We start from the raw sequence: 25,011 nt of genomic DNA, 5'->3' as shown, positions 1-25,011 counted from the left end.
CGGTTTTCCTGATGTCACGCAGAAATTCCCGACTTTTCTGCTTGATCTTTGGGTGTGAAGCGGGTAGGTTTGTAACCTCCTCGCACGTCAGGAGCGTTGAGTCCTACTTGTGTGGATTCTCCGTGGGGTTTTGGTAGCTTTCAACATACTGATCAATTATGCTAAAACCACCAATCCCATCATGGAGTTTCGAACAATATAGTTCTCGACGTTCCCGTCATGCGGGGATGTTATTCCCGTTCCCGCCAGCATGGCCCATTAGATCCTTCTTGGCTTGAATTCCCTGCAGAGTGCTAAGTATGTGAAGGGTTTTGCCTTGACACTGTACCCACACTTGTCTTACGGTTACTTTACTTCCAAGGTATTCCTGGCGTCAATTCCCTGCGGGTGCTAAGTATGTGAAGGGTTTTGCCTTAACACTGTACCCGCATCCGTCTTACGGATACTTGGTTGCCGAGGAATTCTTGGCTTCAATTCCTTGCAGGTGCTAAGTTTGTGAAGGGTTTTGCATTGACACTGTACCCGCACATGTCTTACAGTTACTTGGTTGCCAAGGTAAGGGGTATTTTCCCGCTTACTTTTGAATCTTTTTGAATTTTGAATTTTGAAATTCGAAGAGTTGGTGGAAAGAAGAACAGTCCAAAACTCTGAAACGTCGTGCGACGGTTTCTTCTGACTGTGTCAGGACGTGCAGGAAGTTATGGTGACGTGACAGTACATGGTCATTCCAGACGCTTTTTCAGGCGCGTGGGCGCGATTTTTCGGGCGCGTGGCCGCGAAATTAATGGTATGCGTCCTGTCAACAGCTGTTGCCAGCTTGCTTTTTGCCACGTGTCATAGTTTCATTGCACCTTCGTTTTCTCTCTCTTCCGCATTAATTTCATCGCATTAATTGCGATTAGTATATAAAGGGGGAGAGGGTTCTTTGTAATCCACACTTTCACTCTTCTCTTCATCTTCTTTGCGATTTCCGGCGAATACTCACCTTTTCAGGCAAGCATTCTCCCGAAATCGTTTTCTCCTTTCCTTCACAAGATGTCGTCTCGTGATGTTGAATCCACAGCCGATGACAAGAGTACTGCTGGCGAGTGCCAGTGTGCTCTGCCTGGCGATCTGTACCGGTATGTCGTCAGGAAGTTCATGCTCGAGTCTCTCGAGCCTGAGTTTCCTGAACCCCATCATACTGTGTACGATGCCCCCAGAGGCAAGATCGGGGTTTATGCAGCATTCTTTGTTTATGGGAATCTTAGGTTCCCATTGACAAAGTTTGTTTACCGTGTCCTTGAGAGGCACGGTGTTCATTTGACCGAGTTGCACCCCATGGCGATCGCTAAGATTCGCCACTTTGAGTGGGTGTGCCGGATACTGGGCATTGAGCCCTATGTTGACCGCCTGATGACCTTCTACACTTGGAGGTGCATCCAGGGGTGGTACACGTTGACAACCCGGATTAAGGGTTTAAAGATCTGCGCGACCGAGCGCAGTCTTCGCTCGTGGAAGCGGGAGTTCTTTTTCATATCTGCTCGCGCCATCCCCATTGCCATGAAATTCAGGAACGGGCAAGCACTTCCCAGCCTTCACGCCTCCAGCTACCAGGAGGCGGAATGGTTTGCGAAGATATCTCGGGTCCAATCTCCGGTTTACCGGTTTGCGGAGTCCGGGATGGTGATGCTGGGGATGAGCCGGGTGTGGAAGGAGGCTGATGCGCGCAAGATTCCGATCGTCCTCGAATACGGTTCGAACTCTGTTCCTTACGGTATGCCTTTTTCCCTTTTGTTGATTTTGAATTTCTTCTAACTTCTTTCTTGTTTATTTCAGAGGGGAACGACTTGCAGTCGCTCCTGAACCCGCGGGAGGCTGACGGTCCCGCACGGATGGGTACTCGCGCTCTAGATGAGAACGAGTTGCCCATCCTAGATCAAACGGCGGATCGGTTCGTGGAGGTCTATCCGCTAGGCCATGAGATCCTTAGCGCCCGTAGGCCAGGTAAGGCGCTCTTCGACCCTCGACCCCTCAATGTTGAAACCTCTGCTGGAATTCCTCTAATCGTATGTTCTGATGAGGAATCCGCAGATGGTCCTCCGTTGGTGCGGAAGAAGAAGTCTGCCGGCGGGAAGGGGAAGGAGAAGGCCTCCACTGCCGATCCAGCGCCTCGGTCTGATTCGGAGACCGAGAGCGAAGAGGTGGCGGGGAATCCCGGTGGTGATAAGACCACAGCTCCGGAGGTTGCGACTGTCACCTCCGGAGAGCCAAAGAAGACGACGGTGACCGGCGCAAAGAGGCCGGCTCCATCGGGTCCGTCCCCGCCTCTCCGTACCTTTAGGCTCAAGAAAACCCGTAAGTACAGCTTTCCTTTAGCTTTTATCTTCATGGCTTAATCTGTTAACACTTTTCTTCTTTACGCAGGCGTGGATGTTGGCGCATTCCAGGGTGAAGCGCCGAGTAGTACCTCTCCGCCAATGACGGTAGGCTTGGTCAGCCTACCTGAGGCGTCGACCCAGGCGCCTGCGCCTGCTTCCGCTGGTTCAGTTGCTCACTCCTTTGAGCTGACTGTTCCAGCCGAGATGACGTCACCGCCGGCTGTGAGTGCGATTTTTACAGCATCCTTCACCGAGCCGGCGGTTACTATTGCTGCGGATTCCGCGGCAGCGACCGCGACGGCGACCACGGCGGCTGCTACCATGCCCCCGCCATCGGCAACGACGGCCGGTCCATCAGGTACGCATGGGGCTTCCCGCCAATCTTTGCCACCTTCCCATCTGCCTGACCTCTTGGATGGATTTCCTTTGGGTTCAGGTGATGGGTTCGGCGGCTATCGGCCTGTTATTGACCCTACAGGTGCGTAGGGTTCTTCTGGCCCATTTTATATATATATATATATTATCATCTTTTCCTAACTGCTTTGTGTTTTTTGCAGTGTCGGATTCCAATGAAGTGTATGTTCCACGATGGAACATTCGCCGAGGAACAACCCTTCGCACCCCTGTGGAGTGCGTGGAATGGGCTCGTCACCCTGCTCCCAGTGGTGCGTTGGGGGAAGCCATGGCTAGCTACCAGGAGGGTAGGCTAACCAATGAGCTTCGGGTTCTCCTGGCCCGGATGCAGCCGCGCGTCGAGCTGCTTTGTCGTGAAAACGACAAGTTAAAAGCAGCTCGCCTCAAGGAAGTAGCTCAGGCGCGGGCTGTTCGGGAGGAGAACCAAAAACTTGCCGCAGTGGCTGCGGAGAAGGAGAAGGCCTTCAAGGCCCTCGAGGTTGAAGTTCAGGCTCGACTCGAGGCCCGTTCCAAGGCTGCCCAAGCTGTTAATGAACAGCTTCGGCTGGCTAAGGAAACTGCGAGGAACGCAACCGAGAGGGCCACCAAGGCTGAAGCTGTTGCTGAGCCTCTGCGCGTGGAGAATGAAGAACTTAAAGCCAAATTAGAGGCTCTCCAGCAGGCTCATGATGCCTTGGCGATGGAAGACGCCAAAAAGCTCCAGGAGATCTTGGACCAGAAGGGGGTGCTTGACCATACTGAGCGGAAGCTAAAGGGCGTCGAAGAGGCTGCGGCTAAAGAAGTGTTGCTTGCCAACCTTAACAAGAGTGAAGCCGAACGCGCCCGTAACGAAGCTCAAGCTGCCCTCCAAGAAGCTCTGGTTGCCAAGGAATGGCTTCTTCGAGAAGCGTTGTCTCAGGTAAGCTTTCATGTCTTTACGCTCTTCTTTGTAAATAGAAAAGGTGTTGACACTTGTATATTTTCTTTTGTAGGTTGTGCATCGGGTCTTCTCAGAGACATCTTACGACGATGCTATGAGCGCAGCCCTCAACGCTTCTCACGAGGATGGGGAACGGGCCGGCTTCCTGCTTGGTCTAGGGTTCGTTGAGAAAGGCGTCCCGCCTTCCAACTTCCCTTTGTATAATGTGGATACTGAAGCTATTTACGACCAAGCAGTGAACCAGTATGCTGCCTTCCCGCATCCGGTGGTGGAGAAGGTGAATGAAGTTGCTGCTGCTGATGATGGGCTAGCTATCCTTAAGGCTTTCCTTGAACTGCCACGCTCTACTGACGGCGCTGGTCCAAGTGGAAGTGGCCCTGAAGCCTGATCCTGAAGATCCCTTCCCGCTGCTAGGACAGATTTAGTTTGTATAGATTTACTCTTGTAGGCGGGTAGTTACCAGGCCATTCTTGTAACGAATATTTATGAAATATAAATCTTTGTGCGGCTAAGACCGCTTCTTTCATTGGATTCCTTGCTTTATAAACGTTATATGACTTGCATACTTTAGTTTAAATTAGCAATTTTCCAAGTGTTTAGAATAAGTTAACCTTTGAACGTGGTAGATAGGTGTGAAGTTTTGCTTCCTCTTCCGTGATTGTGCGGGTAGGACCGTCACTTGCACGTAGTAGGATGGCTAAACTTTACCATCTGACCTGCGTGTAGGTTTTCCTCATCTTTTGAGGATAAGTTAACCTTTGAACGTGGTAGATAATAGGTGTGAAGTTTTGCTTCCTCTTTCGTGATTGTGCGGGTAGGACCGTCACTTGCACTTAGTAGGATGGCTAAACTTTACCCATATCTGACCTGCGTGTAGGTTTTCCTCATCCTTTTTTAGGATAACCTTTGAACGTGGTAGATGATAGGTTGAAGTTTTGCTTCCTTGTTTGTGATTGTGCGGGTAAGACCGTCACTTACACTTACAAGGATGGCTAAACTTTACTTACATCTGACCTGCGTGTAGGTTTTCCTTATTCTTAGCGTTGTGTTTATGCGGGTTTTGCCGCCTTCCACACGTAACGACTTACTTCTTCCCCATTTATGCGGTGAATACCGGCACCAGTGTGGGAAGTTCATAAGTATAAAGGTAAAGTTAACACATTATGAAAGGAGAATCATTTCCATTAGAAGTGGCTCTAGGCCTTTTCTTTACAAGTTTTGGAATTGATCTACATATAACATTTGCGTAATTGAGCTCCATTCCATGTTCTTGGGATGGGAGTGCCATCGAGCCTTTCGAGCCGGTATGCGCCCTTTCCCAGGACTTCTTTGATAATGTATGGCCCTTCCCAGACCGGGGCCAGCTTTCCTGAGCGTTCTTGGTTCGAAGCCTCGTTGTTACGCAGTATGTAGTCTCCTACATTGAAGTTGCAGAGTTTTACCCGCGTGTTGTAGTACTTTTGCATTTGTCGCTTGTAGTTCTCTTCACGCACTGCGGCTAAGTCTCTGCGTTCCTCGGTCAGCATAAGATCCAACCGTCTTTCCGCATCATTGTCTTCTGGCTGAATTAAGATCCTTGGTGAGGGTAAACCAATTTCGACCGGGACCATGGCTTCCGTGCCATAAGTGAGGCTGAACGGGGTTTCTCCCGTACTGGCCTTCTTCAGCGTTCTGTTTGCCCAAAGGACGTGCGGAAGCTCGTCCACCCAGCCGGATCTGTGTTCCAAGAGTCTTTTCTTGATGCCTTCGACGATGCTCTTGTTTGCTCTTTCCACCTCACCATTACCTTGCGGGTGTGCCACTGAGGTAAAGGTGTGGGTGATTTGAAGTTCTTTCAGCCACTGTTGTAGCTTCTTGTCAGCAAAGTTGGTGCCGTTATCGCTCACCAAATTCTGTGGAAGTCCAAAACGACAAATAATAAATTCCCAAATAAATTTTTTGATATGTTTCGCGGTTGTTTGGGCTAAAGGTTTTGCTTCTATCCACTTGGTGAAGTAGTCGATGGCTACCACTAGGAACTGAACATTTCCTGCTGCTGTAGGAAATGGGCCTGTCACATCGATGGCCCACTTCTGAAATGGCCATGAAGAAGTGACTGGAACAAGTTCATTCTTCGGGCGGTGCGTGTTGGGTGCGTAAAGCTGGCAAGACCTGCATTTTCTGATGTATGCCAGTGCATCCGTATGCATCCCCGGCCAAAAGTATCCCGCGTTGTTTAGCTTGGCTACAACAGCGCGGGGACCTGCGTGTACTCCACAGATGCCTTCGTGTACTTCCCTTAGGAGGTAGTCAGCATCTTGGTTGTCCACGCATCTTAAGAGTGGGCCAAGAAAGTTACGTCTGTAAAGGATGTCATCTATCAGTTGATAATTCAGTGCTTTACAGCGTAGTTTTCTTGCCTGTGTTTTGGATTCTGGTAGTGTACCTGCCGCAAGGTATTTTATTATTGGTGTCATCCACGTTTCCGTGCTGGTTTGGATGACACAAATTTCCTTGTGCGGGACCGATGGTGTCTCGAGGAGTTCAATGCGGATATCCTTTCCTAAGTGGGTGAAGGCTAATGATGCAAGCTTGCTTAACGCATCCGCAGATTTGTTTGTATGACTTTGCAGTCATTGAAATCGCGCATAAGGGATTTTGCTTGTGCGAGGTACAGGGCCATTGTGTCGTTCACGGCCGTGTACGTCCCGTTGATTTGATTGGCTACTAACATGGAATCCACGTGGGCTTCCAAGTTTTTCACTCCCATCTTACGCGCAATTCTCACCCCAGCCAGGAATGCCTCATACTCGGCTTCGTTATTCGTACTTGGAAAATCCAGTCGAATAGCGTAAGTGTATTCTTGGCCCGCTGGGTTGGTTAGCTTTAGCCCTGCGCCTGAACCCTCGTTATTGGCTGCCCCGTCAGTGTAGAGTCGCCAGACATCATTGATGTCTTGTGCTGGAGAGGGTTGAGCCTCTTCGTGGCACTCTTTTTCCCGTGATGCAGGCACTTCTGTAATAAAGTCGGCCAGAACCTGGCCTTTTATGGCTGGTCTTGGCTTATACTTTATCGCGTACTCTCCCAACTCAATTGCCCATTTGGCTAGGCGTCCCGATAACTCGGGTTTGCCTAGAACGTTTGCAAGTTTGAAGTTGGAGAGAATGGTGATTGGGTGACCCTGGAAATATCGTCTTAACCTGCGTGAAGCGTGTATAAGTGCTAAGACTAATTTTTCGAGGGTAGAGTACCGGGTTTCTACGTCTGTTAGGATACGGCTGACATAATAGATTGGCATCTGGATGCCTTTTCGCTCTACTAGCAGGACTGCCCCGGTTGCTCTATCAGTTGCGGAAAGGTATATGATTAACTCCTCTCCCGCTTCTGGTGCTGTGAGTGTTGGGAGTTCGATCAAGCGTGACCGAATCTCCTGAAAAGCTGCTTCCGCTTCTGGTGTCCAGCGGAAGTGCGTTTTCTTCAAACAGTTTCTCAACGTTGACACGAAGGGAAACGACTTATCCGCGTGGTTTGCCAAAAAGCGATTAAGTGCCACTAGTCGTCCATTCAGTGTCTGAGCCTGTTTGATGGTAGTAGGTGATTCCATTTTGATAATGGCTTCGACCTTTTCAGGGTTCGCTCTGAAGCCATCTTTAGTGACGATGACCCCCAAGAACTTCCCTTCTTCCATTCCAAAGGCACACTTGCTCGGGTTGAGCTTCATGTTTATCTTCCTGAGCGTGTTGAAAGTTTCTTCGATGTCTTTCAACATCGCTTCTAGGTCAGGGCTTTTGTTGACCAAGTCATCCATGTAGACTTCCAAGTTCCTCCCAATTTGGGAATGAAACTATTTGTCCATCGTTGGTATGTGGACCCGGCATTCTTAAGTCCGAATGGCATCATTTGATAACAAAATGTGCCATCGGGCGTCCGAAAAGCGGTTTTGTCCTGATCATCAACGGCCATGTGGATTTGATGGTACCCCTTATACGCGTCCAGGAAGCATTTAAGGCGGAATGGTGCCAACGAATCCACCTTAAGATCAATTTCAGGTAACGGATAACAATCTTTGGGGCATGCTTTGTTCAAATCCTTGAAATCTATGCACATGCGCCATTGTTTGTCATTCTTCGGTACCATAACGGGATTTGCAACCCAAGTTTGATATCTACTAACGCGTAAGATGCCTGCGTCAAGGAGTTCCTTGACTTGGGTTCTACACGCGTTAGTTTGTTCTGGCCCCATTACTCTGCGCTTTTGTACGATCGGCGTGACAGCCGGATCGCATTTGAGCTTATGCTCTGCCTTACTCCGGGGTACACCAGTCATGTCAGCTGGTGTCCACGCGAAGATGTCGGCGTTCCTTTGTAATAAGCGCTTAAGTAAGGTGCGTGTGGGATCAACAATTGTTGGGCCAATGGTTACGGCCTGGTCAGGGTACTTGCCGTTGAAGGCCCATCTTTCTGGTTCGGTGATGGTTGGTTTAGCCATCTTTGGTTTGGGTTTAGATGAGACAGATGCGATGCATACCTGGGGAATGTCGGTGATCATCGCTACACCCTCAGCTGTTGGCCATCCCATCATGCCGTGGACTGAGGATACCACGGCGTTGAATCTTGCCATCCCGTCTCTCCCGAAGAGAATGTCGTACGTGTGGTGTGGCTTCCTCATCACGACAAAGTCCACATCTTCGGTGCGGGAGTGTTTTCCATCTGTAAGAGTGACGGGGAAAGATAGGATACCCAGGGGGTGTTTGTGCTGCCATCAAACCCTTCCATCGAGGCGCAGATCGTTTCCAGGCGCTCCTTGTCTTCGTCATCTAGCTTGTCGAAGAACTGCCTGTACATCACCGTTGACGAGGCGCCGTTGTCAGCAAGAGTGCGAGAAGTGATGTAGTGCCCCAGCTGGCTTTTTATGACGATAGGGCCTTCTTTGCTGGGTCCTCCTGGCACTCGCGGGAAGCGCACCTCAGCTTCCTTCCACGCGCATGGTTCTGGCGTTCGCCTTTTTCTTCCTCTGATGTTGCCATGAACCATGTTGATGCTGATGTCAACGGGCTTTCGTCCGTTGCCCCGGTACCGGTTGTCGTTCCGTCCTCCCTTCTTGATTGATGCCACCAGGTGTGCCAATCTTCCATCCTTGGCGAATGCTTCAACAATATCCTTCAAGGATGTACACTCTTCCGTACCATGACCTTTTGTCCCGTGGAAGTCACAGGATTTGCTCTGATCCGCATTAGGTCGGTGCCGGATCACTGGAGCTTTTGGCCACGGTAGCTTTTCAGTGGCAAATATCTCCGTGACGCTTTTGGTGAGTGGCGTCCACCGGTGCTTTTGGCTTGAAGGGTGTGTGTGATTTCTTCCGCCAACAAGAGGGCGAGAGCTGGATGAGGTGTCAAAGTTTACCCTTGACTGCCAGATACCTAGCTTCCTCTTTTTGTTCTGCCGGGCGATCCGGACATTGTTCTCTCTTGTCCTCTGCGTGTAGAGGTGTGTACTCTGGGGGAGGTCCCTTCCCAGTTGCTTCTCCGTCTCGGCAAAGCGCTTGGCCGCCGTCATGATGGCATCCCATGTTGATGGCATGCCATCCTTACCCGTCAATGTGCGGATAAGCTCCGGGTATTCGGCGCCTTGGATGAAAGTGGCGCGAACGAGATCTTCACTTACGTTGCCGAGACTTAGCTTTTTGGAGTTGAAGCGGGTGATGAAGTCTAATAAAGATTCATCCTCCTCTCTAACGCAGTTGAGGATTGTCCACTGTTCCTCGGTGTATTTCCTCTGTTGGCTGAAGTGCTGGCTGAACTTGTTCTGAAAGTCCGCCCAGTCATATATGTGGTGGACCGGTAAACGATCGAACCATGCCCTGGCCGCTCCAACCAGAGTCATCTGGAACATATAACACCACGTGGGTTCCGTCCAGTTACTGACGGTTGCCCCCGCAATGAATCTGTTCAAGTAGTCGTCTGGGTCGGATAGACCATCATAAGTGCCAATGTTAGACATTTGTTTGGCACTTCTCGGGGTGATTGCTTCCGCAATGTCCCTTGCAAACTTTGACTTTCCTGCATTTGTAGCAGTTGGCCTAAAGGTTTTTGAGAAGTCACGCGGGTTTCTCTCCGCATTTGTTGGTTTAAAAGCTTCCCCAAAATTCCTTTTTGGCTGGAAGTCCGTTTCCTTACGCTTCCCTTTCGCCTTATGGCGAGGGTTTGCGTCGGTGTCGGATTCTTCTCTCTCCTCGTCTGAGTACTCGCACTCGCTGTTCATATTGAGCTGTTGGCGAGTACTGCCGAATTCGTCAGCCTGTTGAACTGAACGCAAGCGTTCATCCAATTCAGCTTGGAACTCTCTTTGACGTGCTTCGGCCCACGCCTTCACTTGATCTAGTGTTTGGCGAGGGGCCCTCGTTCGTTTTTCCAACTGGGCATCAGTGAACCCCAGTGGAATATTTACTGCACTTGCCCCGGCTTGGGTAGTCGGGGTAGTGTTCGTAAGATTTGTATAACCGCCGGTGTTCCCCCCAGTTGCTGGGGTTGTGGTTACCGGGGTTTCTTGGTCGGTTACTGGCCTTGGGACCGGAGTAACGTTAACCATTTCTTCAGAAATTTTGAAAAAACTAAAATAGTTCTAGCTTTTATGCACGGATGGCGCCAATGAAGAAACACTAAGTGAACCCACAGGCAGATTATAGATAATCTGGGGGTTAAGTAATGTTTCCCACGAGGATGAGGTCTAGCAGAGAGTTGTTCTTCAATGGACCTGCAAAACAGACACCGTAAGCTCGTCACTGAGAAGGGGGGGGGTTCCTCCTTGTGACCACCCTCCGGCGTGAGAATCAGACTAGATTGCTCTGAATATAAGTGTATATTAAGAGATTGCTAGATAAGATTGAGATATCAGATGATGTCCTTACCATTCCGAGGTGTTGGAGTATTTATAGCCGAAGGTAGGTTTCCAAGCAGGTACAGCCGGCTGAATAGTATTCCTGTTCTACCAACAGTGGACGTACGCACAGGCCATGCTGGTTGGTGGATAGGTTACGGCCAACAGTAATAAGGTCGGCTGTATACTGTTCCTTTACTGCCGGCTACGCACTGTTCCACCAACTGTAGGCTGCGCACGTCCCCTCGTAAGGGTTGGTGAGTTGGCAGCGGCTAATAGTGACAAAACAGTACTAGAGGGTGCTCCTCCTCGTATTGTTGTCGGTGAGCTGTCACCCTGTGATTAGTTCACGGGCTGCTCTGGTCAAATTGTCTGTTCCGCCCATACCTTAGTAGGTATAGTACGAAAGACCTTCCAGAAGCATACGGACTGGCTCATTTAGGCGGGAGTATTCCCGCCTTGCTCATTCCTTCATGTGACTACTGAAGTAACGAATGCCTTGTGCGTGTAGCCTTGCTGTTAGTGCGGGTAGCCTTCCCTGATGGCTTGTATCCGCAACTGCGGGAACAGGCGGGGTACTTCACCATTGGGAGGCTTTCCTTGCGGGTACAGCTGGCGTACTGCGCGTAAGGTTCTTTGAGCATGGTGGGTCCTGCTGGAGCAGTTGGTCATTGCGCAGACGTCCATGTTCAAGGTGAGTCTTGCGGGTCCAACTGGGCTCTGCTGGGACCTACCTCTTCAAATGTATATATTGTTTTTGTATTTCAGATGCAAATATTAATTTTCGTAACATTATTCTCAAGTCAAAACGGACCACTTAAAAAAACAGTTTAGTTTATGTCAAGATGTACCATTAAATTTTTTTTGGTTCGGGTCAAAATAGGCAGGTCAGATTGGGTGCTGGGTCAAAACGGGTTCGTATGAAAACGGGCCACTTTAAAAAGAATCAAATCGGTTCGGGTCACGACAGGCCACTTAAAAAAACCAAATAGGTTCGGGTCAAAATGGGCTATTTAGAAAAATCAAATTGGTTTGGGTCAAATCGAGCCACTTAAAAAGGTTTTTTGGTTAGAAAAAAAAAACAATTTCGTTCGGATCAAAACATGCCCGCTTTGATGACAAATCAATAATGGTAACTTTGCAACATGATGATAAATTGACAGATGTCTCAGTAGTGTGCAGTGTGCACTTATCTATACTACCGTGTATGGTCAAAGACTCAAAGAAAAATGTGTGTCTCCACTTTATCATTGCCATGCACAACTTTGCTCAACAATCTTTTTCGATTCGTTGATTTAGACACCCAACTTTCATGATTTCCAAAGCAAGGTATTCGGATATAGTTTTCCAACTTATTTGCTGATTTTTGTGACTTGAAATCATTTTTAATGTTGCGATGAATATTTTAATAAGTAAATAGTATGACTAATTATTCTTCTTTATTTTGCAGCTGCAAATGGAATACCTTCTATCATGTTAATGCAAGTGAGATATTGTATTGTTTGATAGATCTTTGCATTAGTATTCTTTATTCTTATTAAAAATTTTATGCAATAGTTTTGCCATATGAATAGCTTATTCTTTTTAAGGCGCTCAAGTTGCAGCCTTTATACAATATGTTTTTTTTTCAATAACGTGCTTTTTAATTTACAATGCTGGCCTCTCCTCACAAGAAAAGACCAAGGAAAGAGGGGTAATATGGTAATTTTAGAAGCTTTCATACCATCACGTTATCATTTTTAGTAAACGGGTCAGAATGAGCTAACTTAATAAACGGGTCAGAATGAGCTAACTTAATAAACGGGTCAAACTCATCGTTTGTGGTAAACGAGTCGCGCTCATCATTTTTAGTAAATGAGGCAAAAATATTATTTTCAGTAAATGGATTTAAATTATAATTTTAGTAAGCGGGTCAAATTTTTAGTGAATGGGTCAAAAAATCATTAAATATGACTATTTTTGTCAAAATTTGTTTTTGGAAATGGTTAACCTTGACTGGAATTTTGACTTTTGGTTAGTCATTGCCTAGGTTACAATGGTTTTTGAATTGATCTTTTTTGTGAAGCCATTCTATCATAAATTGTGCAACCCTATATATTAATATGATATGAAGTAATAAGTTCTATTTGCTATTCATGTGAACCCGTACCACCTAGAACGTATTGGTGGAAAACCCTTTGAGACTCTTGATGTGATGCACGGACACGAGCGCGCTGAGCCTATGCAAATAATAAAAAATAAAAAAAAACAAGTGGATCATGGGCTCATAGACACATGCAAACATTCTAAATGTGAAGGGTATAAAAAAGGTATTCAAGAAAGTAAAATGTATATAACCTTCAGTAATTATTTAATAATTCAAATAAAAAGATTCTGGAGGTTTTATGCATTAAAAATACACTTTACACTATTACTGATTCGTTTCCTTTTAATCTAATTTTTTTAATCAATTTTACGTGTTTGAGATAAAAACATGACCGAACGGACAAAGTAAACGCAGGCTTGTATATATTACTGATTTAATGTAATCGTCACATTTCGCATTCCTACGTTGAGGTTCCCGTCCACCGGACGGGTAAACTACTAGTTAAAAAGGCTACCAAATGGCCTCTTATTCTCTATAAAATCTAAATTAAGCATTATTTCAATATACATAATTAAGTTGAAGCGTTGAAGTGAATGTGTATATACAATACTAGGTTAGCTACCCGTGTAGCACACGGGTTATAATAAATAAATTTATTTAAACAATAGCATTATGTGACATACAAAAAAATATGTTCAACAGATATAAAGATATATTATATGGTATGATAAATTACACACTATACAATATGGAAATATCAAATTTATAAATCTCTAAATATTTCTTGATACACAATATGTGTAGTTTTATTTGTAACTTTACTTGTTTTTTTCAAAACATAATAGTTTTACATTGTTTCTGATTTTAACTCTAACTAATGCAACAAATAACTGGTCATGAGTTAAAACAAATTGTCTAAAAAACAAACCAACAATCTACATTGATTGACCTTCGCTTTTGTTAATCTTCATTTCAAACAAAAATTAAGTGAAAATTTCATTCTTTAAAATTAGTAATTTTATCTAAAGGTGTAGGATTTAAAAAATAAAAAATAAAACTATGAGTTCCAATATTATTTCCGGATATGATTTCGGCTTCTATAGCACGGCTATCATATTGTATTTTCACATGTAGCTTAATTTCATTGCATAGACCAATTTTCTAGTTAATATTTTAATCAACATCAATTCAACATCAGCTTTTAGAACTAACCTATGACTTAACAACCTTATATTTTGAGGTCATTTAAAAAGTCAAAAAACTAATACTTCTTGTAACGTATCATTTTATGTCTGATAGATACCATATGAAGATTATAAGGATATACAAAGTCAATTTATTGTCTGATTAACTATGTGCTAACGTTTAACATTTGTATTCCAAAGGTAAGAAGTTGTCTTTACCACATGAAAAAACAAAACATGTAGTATAGTGTTAATATTTTTGTGGATTTTTAAGATGATGAACTTAACATAAATGATTGGTTGATTAAATAGCAAATTAAAAAAATGTTTTAAATGGCTAGTTTTTTAAACCAACCCATGGATCGAAACTCATTCTAATAATAAATTGGTTTGACTTGAACCATGTTTGATACTTTAACTGGTTAAAGAACCCGTCGTTTAAATTAAAATAAACACTGAGAATACTTCAATAGTTAATTTGTCTTTTAAAAGTTTGAATGATTAAAAAGAAAAAAAATGTATTTAATATGAGAGAGAGGAATGAAAATTTAAAATACAAAATTATTAATATATTAATAATAAAGATAAATGCATTTAATATGAGAGAGATGAGGGAAAATTTTGTAAGAATTAATATGGTGATGACATGTGGCAATAAGCAAGTTTTGTTTATTATATAGTATAGATAGTATGGGACTTACAATCATTAGGTATTTATGTATTTTGACTTGTGAGTTATTTAATATCAAACTAAACTGAAGTACATATAGAGTATAGACTATGGGAAACGAATAAAGAGTATACATTTCTTTAAGTGTAATACATAAGAAGTCTATATTATTGTATAATCCTTATTTTTTCTCACTTCCACTATAGCTAATAAGTATTACATACATGTGATTATCGATCTTACACTACTTAAAACTAATTTTGTAATAAACATGTTTTTCTTAGATTTGTCCTAGACTATTTCTTTTAGTAAACTTTAAATCTTTTGAGTGATTATTTAACTTAAAAATGTAGTAAGAAACCAAACAATATATATCATAAGAGTTATTTTTTTTAAAAGTTATGATTTTATTAAAGAAAACATTTATAATTTATAAATTAATTGTAATTTGTTTAAATTCAGTATAAACAAAAAAACTTTGTACCAAATATCAAATTAATAATAAAAACTATTTTGAAGCCCCCACCAATCAACATCCATTCATCCCTTACAGCTAGCTATATTGCACCAATTTCAAACCTCTTTTTTCTTCCCTTCTTACACGACACACGTTTTCTTTTAAATTCCATGAAAGCATCCATAAGACGGGGTTCATACATCACCAACTAAACAAGGGGCAATTTCATAATAGTTTTAAAAGTGTTTTAATTAAGTCACTCAACTTTCATATTTTATTAAATTAAAAGTTTTAACATGTTTTTTTTAACCTTTTTGTTTTTTGTTTTACATAAGAAATATTTTTATCTTTTTTGATTTTGACGTTGAGTGGCGACGTGAAATTTATTTTTAATTTTTGAATTTTAATATAATTAACGTTTTTTAATTTTTTAAAAAATATAACTACATATATTGTAAATTCCGACCCCCATATCTTATCCTCCATTTCATTCTTAACAAACAAAAAAATCGGTGAGACTCGATTTGAAGATTTAGTGACCCGATTTGAGAAAAATATACATGAGTGACTTAATTGGAACACTTTTGAAAGTTTGTTACTATTCTATGAGATATTCCCAATATTCTTAATACAAACAAAGAAATTGACCCAAGCAATAAGAAAAAATAATAATGTTGTAGCCCATTAAATATGCAATACAAGTTCTGGAAAAATTGGAAAAAGAATGATGTTACCGGGTATTAAACTTGGGTCCAACATCAATTATGTAAACAATGAAGCATACTATGTGAAATACAAGACGCTTTTAGTTAGTTTTTGTTTGTATATAATTTATCTATTGTATATCCTAAATTCTTTAATTTTATACCCCAAAATTTTTTAAGCCTTGCGCGGTTACACGGGCTGCACGGCCCATAGGCCGGCCCTGTAGATTTAATGTGTGATTATTTTAGTGTGGGTAGATTGAGTAAAAATAATGTAGATGTGGTACGTTGGAACAACATTAAACAAATTCGTACATAATCCTAACAAGGTCTTTTAATTATTGTAACTTGTAATTTGTAAAACAAAGTTTAAAGCCATTCACCCAACAAACCCAACTTACTTTCATTAGCAAGAAAAAAATGAGTGAATGAATTTAAAGTCTAAACCACATATAATAATATTTACTTGGATATTGTTTTAACAGCATATATTACTTAATTGCCCCGTTTAGATATTTTCTTCAGTTAATGCAACCTTTTGCTCCACCATTCACAGCTATACTAACCCCTTGCTTTTACAGTTTTACCCTCATTCAAAAACTCAAACCTTCCGGCGGCGCGTTAACCTCACGTGTACAGCCTGTCTCTAATCCTCTGTATTTTCATATTCACAATATACACATTTAAACCAATATTCAATACCAGAAATTAAAATTAATAACACTCCACTAAATAATCACAGATTTATTTGTACATTGTCTCGATCGAAAACTGACCTTTTAGCATGAACACATGTTATGTTCGTTCAGTTACATTTGTAAACCTTCGCTTATGTTCGTTCATATATTTTTTTTATTTACGTTCGTTTGTTTATGCCTGTTTGTTTAATTGAACATGGCTCCAAACATTTTTTATGTTCGTTTAACCCACTTAACTACTTAATCTTATAACTTTTAAAAATTATTAAACACGTATTAGAGTTCATCTATGTTCGTTTGTTTTTGTCTGTTTACTTGCATTCATGAACTGCTCGTTTAGAACGTTAACAAACAAATATAAACGAACATGGACATGTTCATGTGCATGTTCATTTTCTTAACAAATTAACATGTATTCGTTTAAAGTTAACAAAACAAACACGAACATCCACGTGATCATGTTCGTTCGGTTCGCTTACAAGTATGGACTCTCAAATCAAAATTCAACACAAGAAAATAAAATGAATACCAATAATAATCAATTAAATAACAAATAATAATAACAATCACTAATCTCTACAATTATCAACAGGGGTTTATTTCAGAATCAAAGAAGCCATCATCAAGCTTATTCCTGCAAACCGGGCACACCGGGTTCTTCGAAAGCCACGTATCGGCACATTTCAGATGAAACCCATGGTTACAACCCGGAAACACCCGAGCCAATTGCTCCGGTTCCACGTCATCCAAACACACAGCACACTCAGCACCCAACACCAAATCCTTCCCGGCGGCCACCGGAAGTTTGTCAAGCTCGGCGGAAGATAACCCAGTGACGGCGGCGGGTTTCTCCGGAGAATCGTGGTGGCGGCTGGCGGCGTAGCATAAGAGAGAAATGTAGGCGATGAAGACGACGGTCATGCCGGCGCATGGGAGGAAGAGCGCGAGGATGACGGAGAGGATCATGGTGGTTGGTGGTGGTTGACGGTGGTTTACGGTGATGGTGTGATGTTGGGATGAATGAAACAGGAGTCAGTAATGAAGGGTTTTAAAAGGTGGCTGAGTGGTGTGGGCCCACATGGAGTAAATATAGGAAAGTACATTAATTAGTTGTTGGTATACATCTGGGGAAGAGTCTAAAGAATGATTGGTTGTTTTCCTGATTTTTAGAATTTTATTATTTTAATTTTGTAAAAACGATTTTTTTGTGTTTAGGTCACGATACTTTTAAAATTAGAGAGTCCCGTTATCTTACTCTGACCGGATTATGTTGTCTTTATTTTTGAAGTGTTTTTGTATTTTGTAATTGAACTAGAAAATTTGGTCCGTGATTTATTATGGGTTTACATTACTCGAACATGTATGAAAGTTAGTGGTAGTGAAGTTCAACCAAGTGTGACGGAGGGGGCGTGATGGAAATTTAGTTGGTATTGATCGGTTTGTTACAACGTGTATAATCGAAAAGGAAAAGGACATTTGAGAATTTATTATTGAAAGACAATTGGTTAAATTTTACTTAAATAATTTAGAGAGTGTAAGGTTTTTCCATTTTAATTTACTAACCATAGCAAGCTAGAAAGGAAAACTAAAAAATATAGTTGTAGTCTAAGTAAAGGATATCGAAACGTGTTTATTCTTTGGTTTTTACTATGTAACGTCCATGCTCAGGCTACTAAATCCACGCGTTGTGGGGTAACAAATAAAAGATAAAACCTACAAAAATATAGTATGTTTGATTAATTGGTTAATTAAATATGTGAGTAAATTAGAAGGGAAAATAAAAATAAAAATTACCCATGTGAACCGATGAGGTTAAATATTCACCCCAACTTCTAAATTTTATTACAGGAACTAGAATATGAGTATGCTACATGTTAATAAGTTTTAGATTTTCATTGAAGCTCATTAATTTTAAAACAAATATATTTTGTTTATTTGCTTTCCGGAAGTTATGATACTACAAGCAAACTCCAGCTGTAGTCATGTAGAATAGAAAACTAGTTTTTTTTTTTAACAACAGAAAACTAGCTTTAATGCTAAATTATAGATCACTAATATGAAATTGACCATTACTTTTTTTTAATAATTTAAATAAAAATATAAACCAGTTATGTGAAACAACTAAGAATTCAAACAGAACAAACCAAGCAATAAAGACTAAGAATTAGTTATGGACTACAATAGCATAGAAATTAAACTGTCAACAGCTATATGTAAGCTATTAGTATAGAAAGTTACAAAAAAACACAGGTTGTAACTATTATGAAGGCATTTAATAGATATTTTAAGTAATGAAATTGTTAAAATGATGACACTATTCATATTTATGCTTATTTTATTTTTATTTTTATTTTTTGAAATTAACACACTATTGTCTTATTATTTATTATTTAAAAGATATAAGAAATTAAGAATCATTGGCAAAGCTAAGACGAAAACGCGATGGAGGGGGAGGGGTGGACGGAACTTATTACGTATAAAAAATTTTATAAAACGGGGAAGCAAGACTAATTAGATACCTTGTTCAACTTGTTCTCAATTTTTGCAGGTTATGTAGTGAACAAGGTGCTAAAAGTTGAGAACAAGTTGATAACTGTATGGAGATTAAAACCGACTCATCTTATGAAGTTAACCTTCGTAGCTTCCTTGGTTTTTAATGTAGAACATAACAATAACTCAGAGGGTAGAAAAACTAGTGATAGACAGAGAATATTTTTGTAATAATAACGGATTTCATGCATTCATATGCATATCAATACGGATTGTGATATGGATTCTCGTTGTACTTAAGTCATTTAACTTAGGATATTATAAATTACATGAAAGGCCTATTAGCTACGTGGTCAATTGACCCGAAATCACTAGGTTTATTCCATATGAACATTTAGTTATAAAAACAAACACTGTGTAAATAACATAACTATGGTAGTACTAGTATACATTTACATTATAGCTAATATATAACTTTTAATTAAAAACGTTAAAAGATCAAAAATCATATTTTCTAAAGAGGTTGAAATTATCACACCTTTTTAATAAATGGGCGATAAAGCGGCTTGTTTTCAACAGTATATATTCTTGGACACCCACCATTAACGTTTTTCTACTATTCTTTCTTCAACATTGTTTTGGTAATCATTTAATATTCAATAATTTTTTAAAATATTAGTCCTTGAACTAATTGTAATATGTATTTTTCTACCTTTCCACCTTCTTATTTCACTGTCACTACTCATCTTCTTCCAACAAGGCTCCTTAAAAGTTAAAACCCATAATTTAAGAATAAACAAATAAAGTACTGATTTATTTATAATAAATTAATAATAATTGTAAGAATGATAAAAGCTATTAATAGGGTCATCTTCTTAACATCACGAGGATATAAATTATTACAAGTTAAATTAACAAACAGGATACGTCACATGTTATATGTCATAACTTATCTGTTTCGGAGTTGTTTGGTAGCCTCTTAATTAATTATTTCATAAAAAATCTCTCTTAATCAATCAACATTAAGTGTTTTTGGTTCACCCGAATGAAACATCTAAATCACTCAGTTAACCTCTTAATCATTAAGGTTGAAAATGATGTTGAATGAAAATTTTATCAATTTGTCCCTTTACATTTGTTCGTCACCCTTAGTTTGTCATACACGTAGCATATCCTTGTTCCACCACCTCCTCCACCCATCAATTACCACCATATCAGTGTACTCAGCACTAACTCAAGACTAAGTTAAATTTTTTTCTTCATGTATGTTCTTTTGTAACACATTATATCATTCCTTAAATTAAGCAATGCACACATGCTTTACTTTCTATATGGATAATTGTGTTTATGTAAATGCCAAATCCGTGGATTTAAGACAATATGATATCAACCGAACACGATGATAGTGTGGAATCCTAACACCGTGTTGATTCAAGAAGGATGAACACGAGATGAAGAGAATGATGAACACAAAGAAAAACTTCAATGAACACTATTATATTTGGAACAACCCGTCTAGTACATAAGCCACAAACACAATGAGAAACCCTATAAAACAGATGGTGGCTATGAGAGTGCTAACCTCTTATGCTTTATATACTTAGCATGTACTAGGGCCCCAAAAGCCAAACCCATAAAGCCCAAGCATTTGTTCTCAACCAAACCCGTAAACATCTATTAGCATTGTGCACCACTTCAACTCGTCATGTTTTTTTTTCCATCTTGATCATGTTGAATCTCGTCTGATACACATTCAGTCTCAATAATTTATGACCTTACAATTTTAAGTTCTCGAACCAAATTTATTCTCAACTTGTTTAAAGGATGACTCAAAAGTAGTGAAAGAACTCCCGTAAGTGTGGATCTCTTCCTCTTTAATCTTTGACTTAGCATCTCTAAATATCGGATGAACACAAACAAAAGTCGTGCAGATGAAATATCAGATGAAACAAAGATAACGACGAAGACGGATATCATAAATTAATATGTTAATACGTTAGACAAATACTAACTACCTCAAATTACGTAGAAAACAAAATCATAAAATTCCTAAACTTATGAATATCACACCATGAATGTATAAATTACAAACACACACATGACATTATGATATAAGGAATCCAAAACAAATGTAACCACCTTTTCAAGGATATACAAACAAATGCATAATGGATTAACACAATCATCAATGATCAAAACATCATCAACATATATGATATATATATGGTCAAGATACCCTAGAGATCAAACATTTAATCAAGTTAAACAACCACACATAATCAGAAGTCACATGGTCGGGCTTATTCATTTCTATAAAATAAACTACTTATGTAACAATGATACTTGGTGTTACACTCGCTCGAGATCACCAAAGATTTATTCCTCAACAAATTTAAGTGAGTACCATAAAGTAAAACATATTTAACTTAGGGGGTGTTTGGGATTGCTTATTTTCTCCAGTTTATAACTTATAAACTTTTTGAGAAGTAATAAGCTGGTGTTTGTGATTGCTTATACTATGAGAGGAAAATTTTCATAAGTTACACTTTTATAACTTATTAACTTAATTAAAAGTTATAAGGAGGTAAAATAAGGAATCCCAAACACCACCTTAGTAACTTACCCCATCTTATTGTGCCATTATTCTTTCATAAGGATGATACTGACACACGTTACATAATTACATTACTTATAATAAAAAGGCTCTACCATACACGAACTAGATAATTTTTTACGACAATTTTCTGAAACCTTTATTCAAAACATATTTACACGTGTGTTTATTATGCATCTACAAACAAAGAATGAATTTCCTAATTCAAAAGGTATGATATATACATGAGATGAATCCTTTGGCTACGTGTAATTAAACTTAGTTCTCTGATATGTGTATTATTTCTTCTACCAAAAGTTTTCTTGATCTATTAACATTAAGCAAACACAAGTAAATATGATCTTCAAGTTCTTCCAATTGCTCCATTAAACAACTCTCATGAACCCTAAACTCTCTCATCACCTCCTCCAAAACATCCGCCTTTCGGGTTCTAAAACATCTACGAGCCATCGCCTTCCCAAATTCAACTTCTTCGTGTAATCTTCTCACAAGCCACCCCATTGTGTCAAGATCTTTCATCATTGTGTAAACCCCCTTTGCAGCCACATCTAGTTGTGCACCAACTCGTTTGAGCTCACTCGGTTTAACCTTTTTCTTGGCTAATCTTGTATTATTCTTGATTAGCCCAAACAAACACGGGATCAACCCCGGAGCCGCCAAGGTTACAACCAAACCATGACACGCGAGAAATACCAAAGCAACGGTTAGAACCGTATATGAAGCTATAAGTGCACAACCACTTGCCTTTTTAAAAAAATTGATAGCTTTTCGCCTTCGTTTAATCCTCAAGTGCTTTGTGGTTAATTTCTTTAATAACATTTTATGGTTAATGTGTAATGTGGGAAACTTTTGTGGACCAAATTCGGATAACGGGTTCGTTAACGATGAATATGAAGCAAGCTCATCATATATGTTCATACCATTTGAAACCCTAATTTGTGCTAGCTTGATAATCTGTTTGACTTTTTGATGGTTGACATTGACTTGATGGATTGATTTAAGAAGCTCTTCACATATCATCCATGATTGTAAGCTGGCTTTAAAGAAGTCAACGAGTAGATAGTGGAGATTGAAGGTATTAGTTAGGTTTTTTAGGGTTTCAGTTTGTGGTTCCAACAGGATGTCACATAGATGAACTATGTAGCCATCATGAGTCAATGATGAAGATGGTTCAACATCAAACTGAATATGGGTTTGAACCTTGGTGCATATATCTGTGTATGATTGTGTCCTGAAGGTGTTCTTGTATTCTTGGTTAACATTAATAGTATCAGTTTCTTTTGTAAAGCTGCTTGTGGTCTCTTCATCATATTTACCTAAAGAAACATAAAAATAAAAACCTTTTAGATTAAAAGTTAAAAACACAAATATTGAATATGATGATGATATTGTTGAAACTATGAACTAAATTAATGTTTAATCTTGTTTTACATGTTACATTTAAGACTTTAGATTAGCATTTAATAAAGTTAATTTCCCTTGAATAAGTGTTTAACGGTTATTGGTGCCAACCACTAGCGCCAACAAAGTGGTATCAGAGCGTGTCAGGTAATTCACATAATCACCCGAAGAAAAATTTCAACAGATATGATGAAGATAATAAAAGAAATGGATAAACATTTACCGTCGAATCTGAATGAAGGAAACTTGAACGTGGAAAACTTCATCTTTTTCTTAGAAATTCAACATGAGATCGAACGTGTTCGTGAAAATTAAGAAAGGTTAGGCTTGAAAGACATGTTGTGTATTTATAGGCTTCCAACAATATAACAAGTTCCAAAGTAAAGTTTGTTTAGTCACACGTTTGCTTCCTTCCAACGTTATCGCATCAAGAGAAAGAGAGTCTCGCACACATACGTGCATATATATCTAGAAAGAGTCCTAGTACACACACATATATACGTGTACATATATCTAGAGAATGTGTATAGATCTATAGATAGATAGAGATGAAGTCGGTGATGGTAGTTAACAAACCCTTACATGATTTATGAGTGAAAAATGGAAATTGTTATAAAGATGTGCAAGATGATTTTATTATATCCACAAACATAAGTTATTTATTATATACATGTGGAAAAAGAAAGTTTACAAGGTACAATAACTTATATGTGCAAGGAAATATCAACGTAACATATTGCCACGTTACACCTTTACTTTTGGATTTATCTCTACAAAGCTTGATCAAGAAGATGCTTGAAAAACTAGTGGCTGTGAACAAATAACAAGAAATCAAAATCTTAACTTATGGTATAGTGGAATGTATATTACGTTGTATACTCATTAGTTACTAGACATAGGTAGACTTATAATTAATTGTGTATCTATTTAGGGAAATTAGCAACACAGATAGTTTTGAATAAAATTATATATGACAATATGTGGTATGTTTGAAATGATAGTGTAAATTCGAATTAATCTCTCTACACTCTCTTTTCTAATCAAACTCCTTCATGACCATTGTAAATAACGTGTTTAGCTTTTATACGCTCATCACCACCACTGTAACACTACGAGCATCTATTTCTCTCCTCTTTATTCTCTCTTTTTGTAAATTTTCTCCTTTTTTACAATTTTAACGTGGTGTTTCGCTTATATAGGTTTGTTTTAGAACTTTGATGTGGGGGCCTAATATGGTTGGTCTCATTTGGGGCCTAATATGTTTTAGAACTTTGATATAAAGTTACATTAGTTAGGGTTTTATTAATGGTTATGTAAAATGATAGCGTGGTTTCATAACATTGACGTGTGGGTTAGTGATGTGTGCTGATAGGTATGGTTATAACTTATAAGAGGTGGAATATAGAGTTGAAACGGGGTTTTATGACAATTATGGACCACATAAGTGGACGATGGTTGTGGTGATACTGTATCACATCATACGATCCGTACCGCGGTAAGTTGAGAAACCGTAGATTTGGGTTATTTAATCCAACTTGACGGTTGATGTGAGCAATTCAACATTTTGGCATTCTAACTCATTGTGAAGCATTTGGCTCAACAACACGTTTTGGAGTGAAGATTGTAAAGAGTGGTCATTACAACCACTTTTACTTTCAATTCCGTTATCAACCTAGTTATTTATAGTGTGTTTTCAATCTTGTTGACATGAGTAGCTTGTTGTCTACTTGTCAGTAACTTTGATGTAATAATCATTTTTTAGTTTTAAAAGATAGAATATTATGTTAGTTTGGTTATCAGCTTATTTATAATTATTTTATTGAAAAAAAAAGTTATAGATGAGTTTTGACTCTATTTGACTATTCCATTCTTTTTTATGAAACTTTGTTAGTTTTAGGCAAAGCTTTGATTTTTTTTTCCTACTATAATGTTTATTATGCATTGCCCATATTATGGTTTTCATCATTATTCCGTGAGGTTGTGTTGATTATGGGGTAGTGTAGACGTCCTAAGTCCTATGTATTGATTTAGCCATATAATTATAAAGGAAAGTGCAACGTCTATTAAATTTACAACAAAAATTATTACAATATTAACGAAAATAAATGTTTTATGGAAAGAGAAATGTACATTAAATTCACAATCAATTTTCCATTCAAT

The 25,011-nt window shown here is 39.7% G+C and overlaps 1 protein-coding gene and 1 pseudogene across 1 annotated transcript; both read right to left on the bottom strand.

Moving 5' to 3' along the window:
* Positions 1–16,931: 16,931 nt before the first annotated feature.
* Positions 16,932–17,312, bottom strand: LOC143535246 (E3 ubiquitin-protein ligase ATL23 pseudogene; annotated as a pseudogene).
* A 4,277-nt stretch (positions 17,313–21,589) lies between these two features.
* LOC143535245 (UPF0496 protein At1g20180-like) lies at positions 21,590–23,117 on the bottom strand. The gene is made up of 2 exons (XM_077029549.1): positions 23,075–23,117; positions 21,590–22,847 (listed from the first exon to the last, which is right to left on the bottom strand). Exons 1-2 carry the CDS (start codon positions 23,115–23,117, stop codon positions 21,709–21,711), a joined length of 1,182 nt encoding a protein of 393 aa, XP_076885664.1. The 3' UTR covers positions 21,590–21,708.
* Positions 23,118–25,011: the final 1,894 nt, after the last annotated feature.

The sequence above is a fragment of the Bidens hawaiensis genome, unplaced genomic scaffold, assembly GCF_021521415.1.
Source record: "Bidens hawaiensis isolate Kalapana, Puna unplaced genomic scaffold, B.hawaiensis_p1.1 tig00010461_1, whole genome shotgun sequence".
In the NCBI taxonomy this organism is placed as follows: Eukaryota; Viridiplantae; Streptophyta; class Magnoliopsida; order Asterales; family Asteraceae; genus Bidens; species Bidens hawaiensis.
This window is presented reverse-complemented; position numbering and strand designations above follow the sequence as displayed.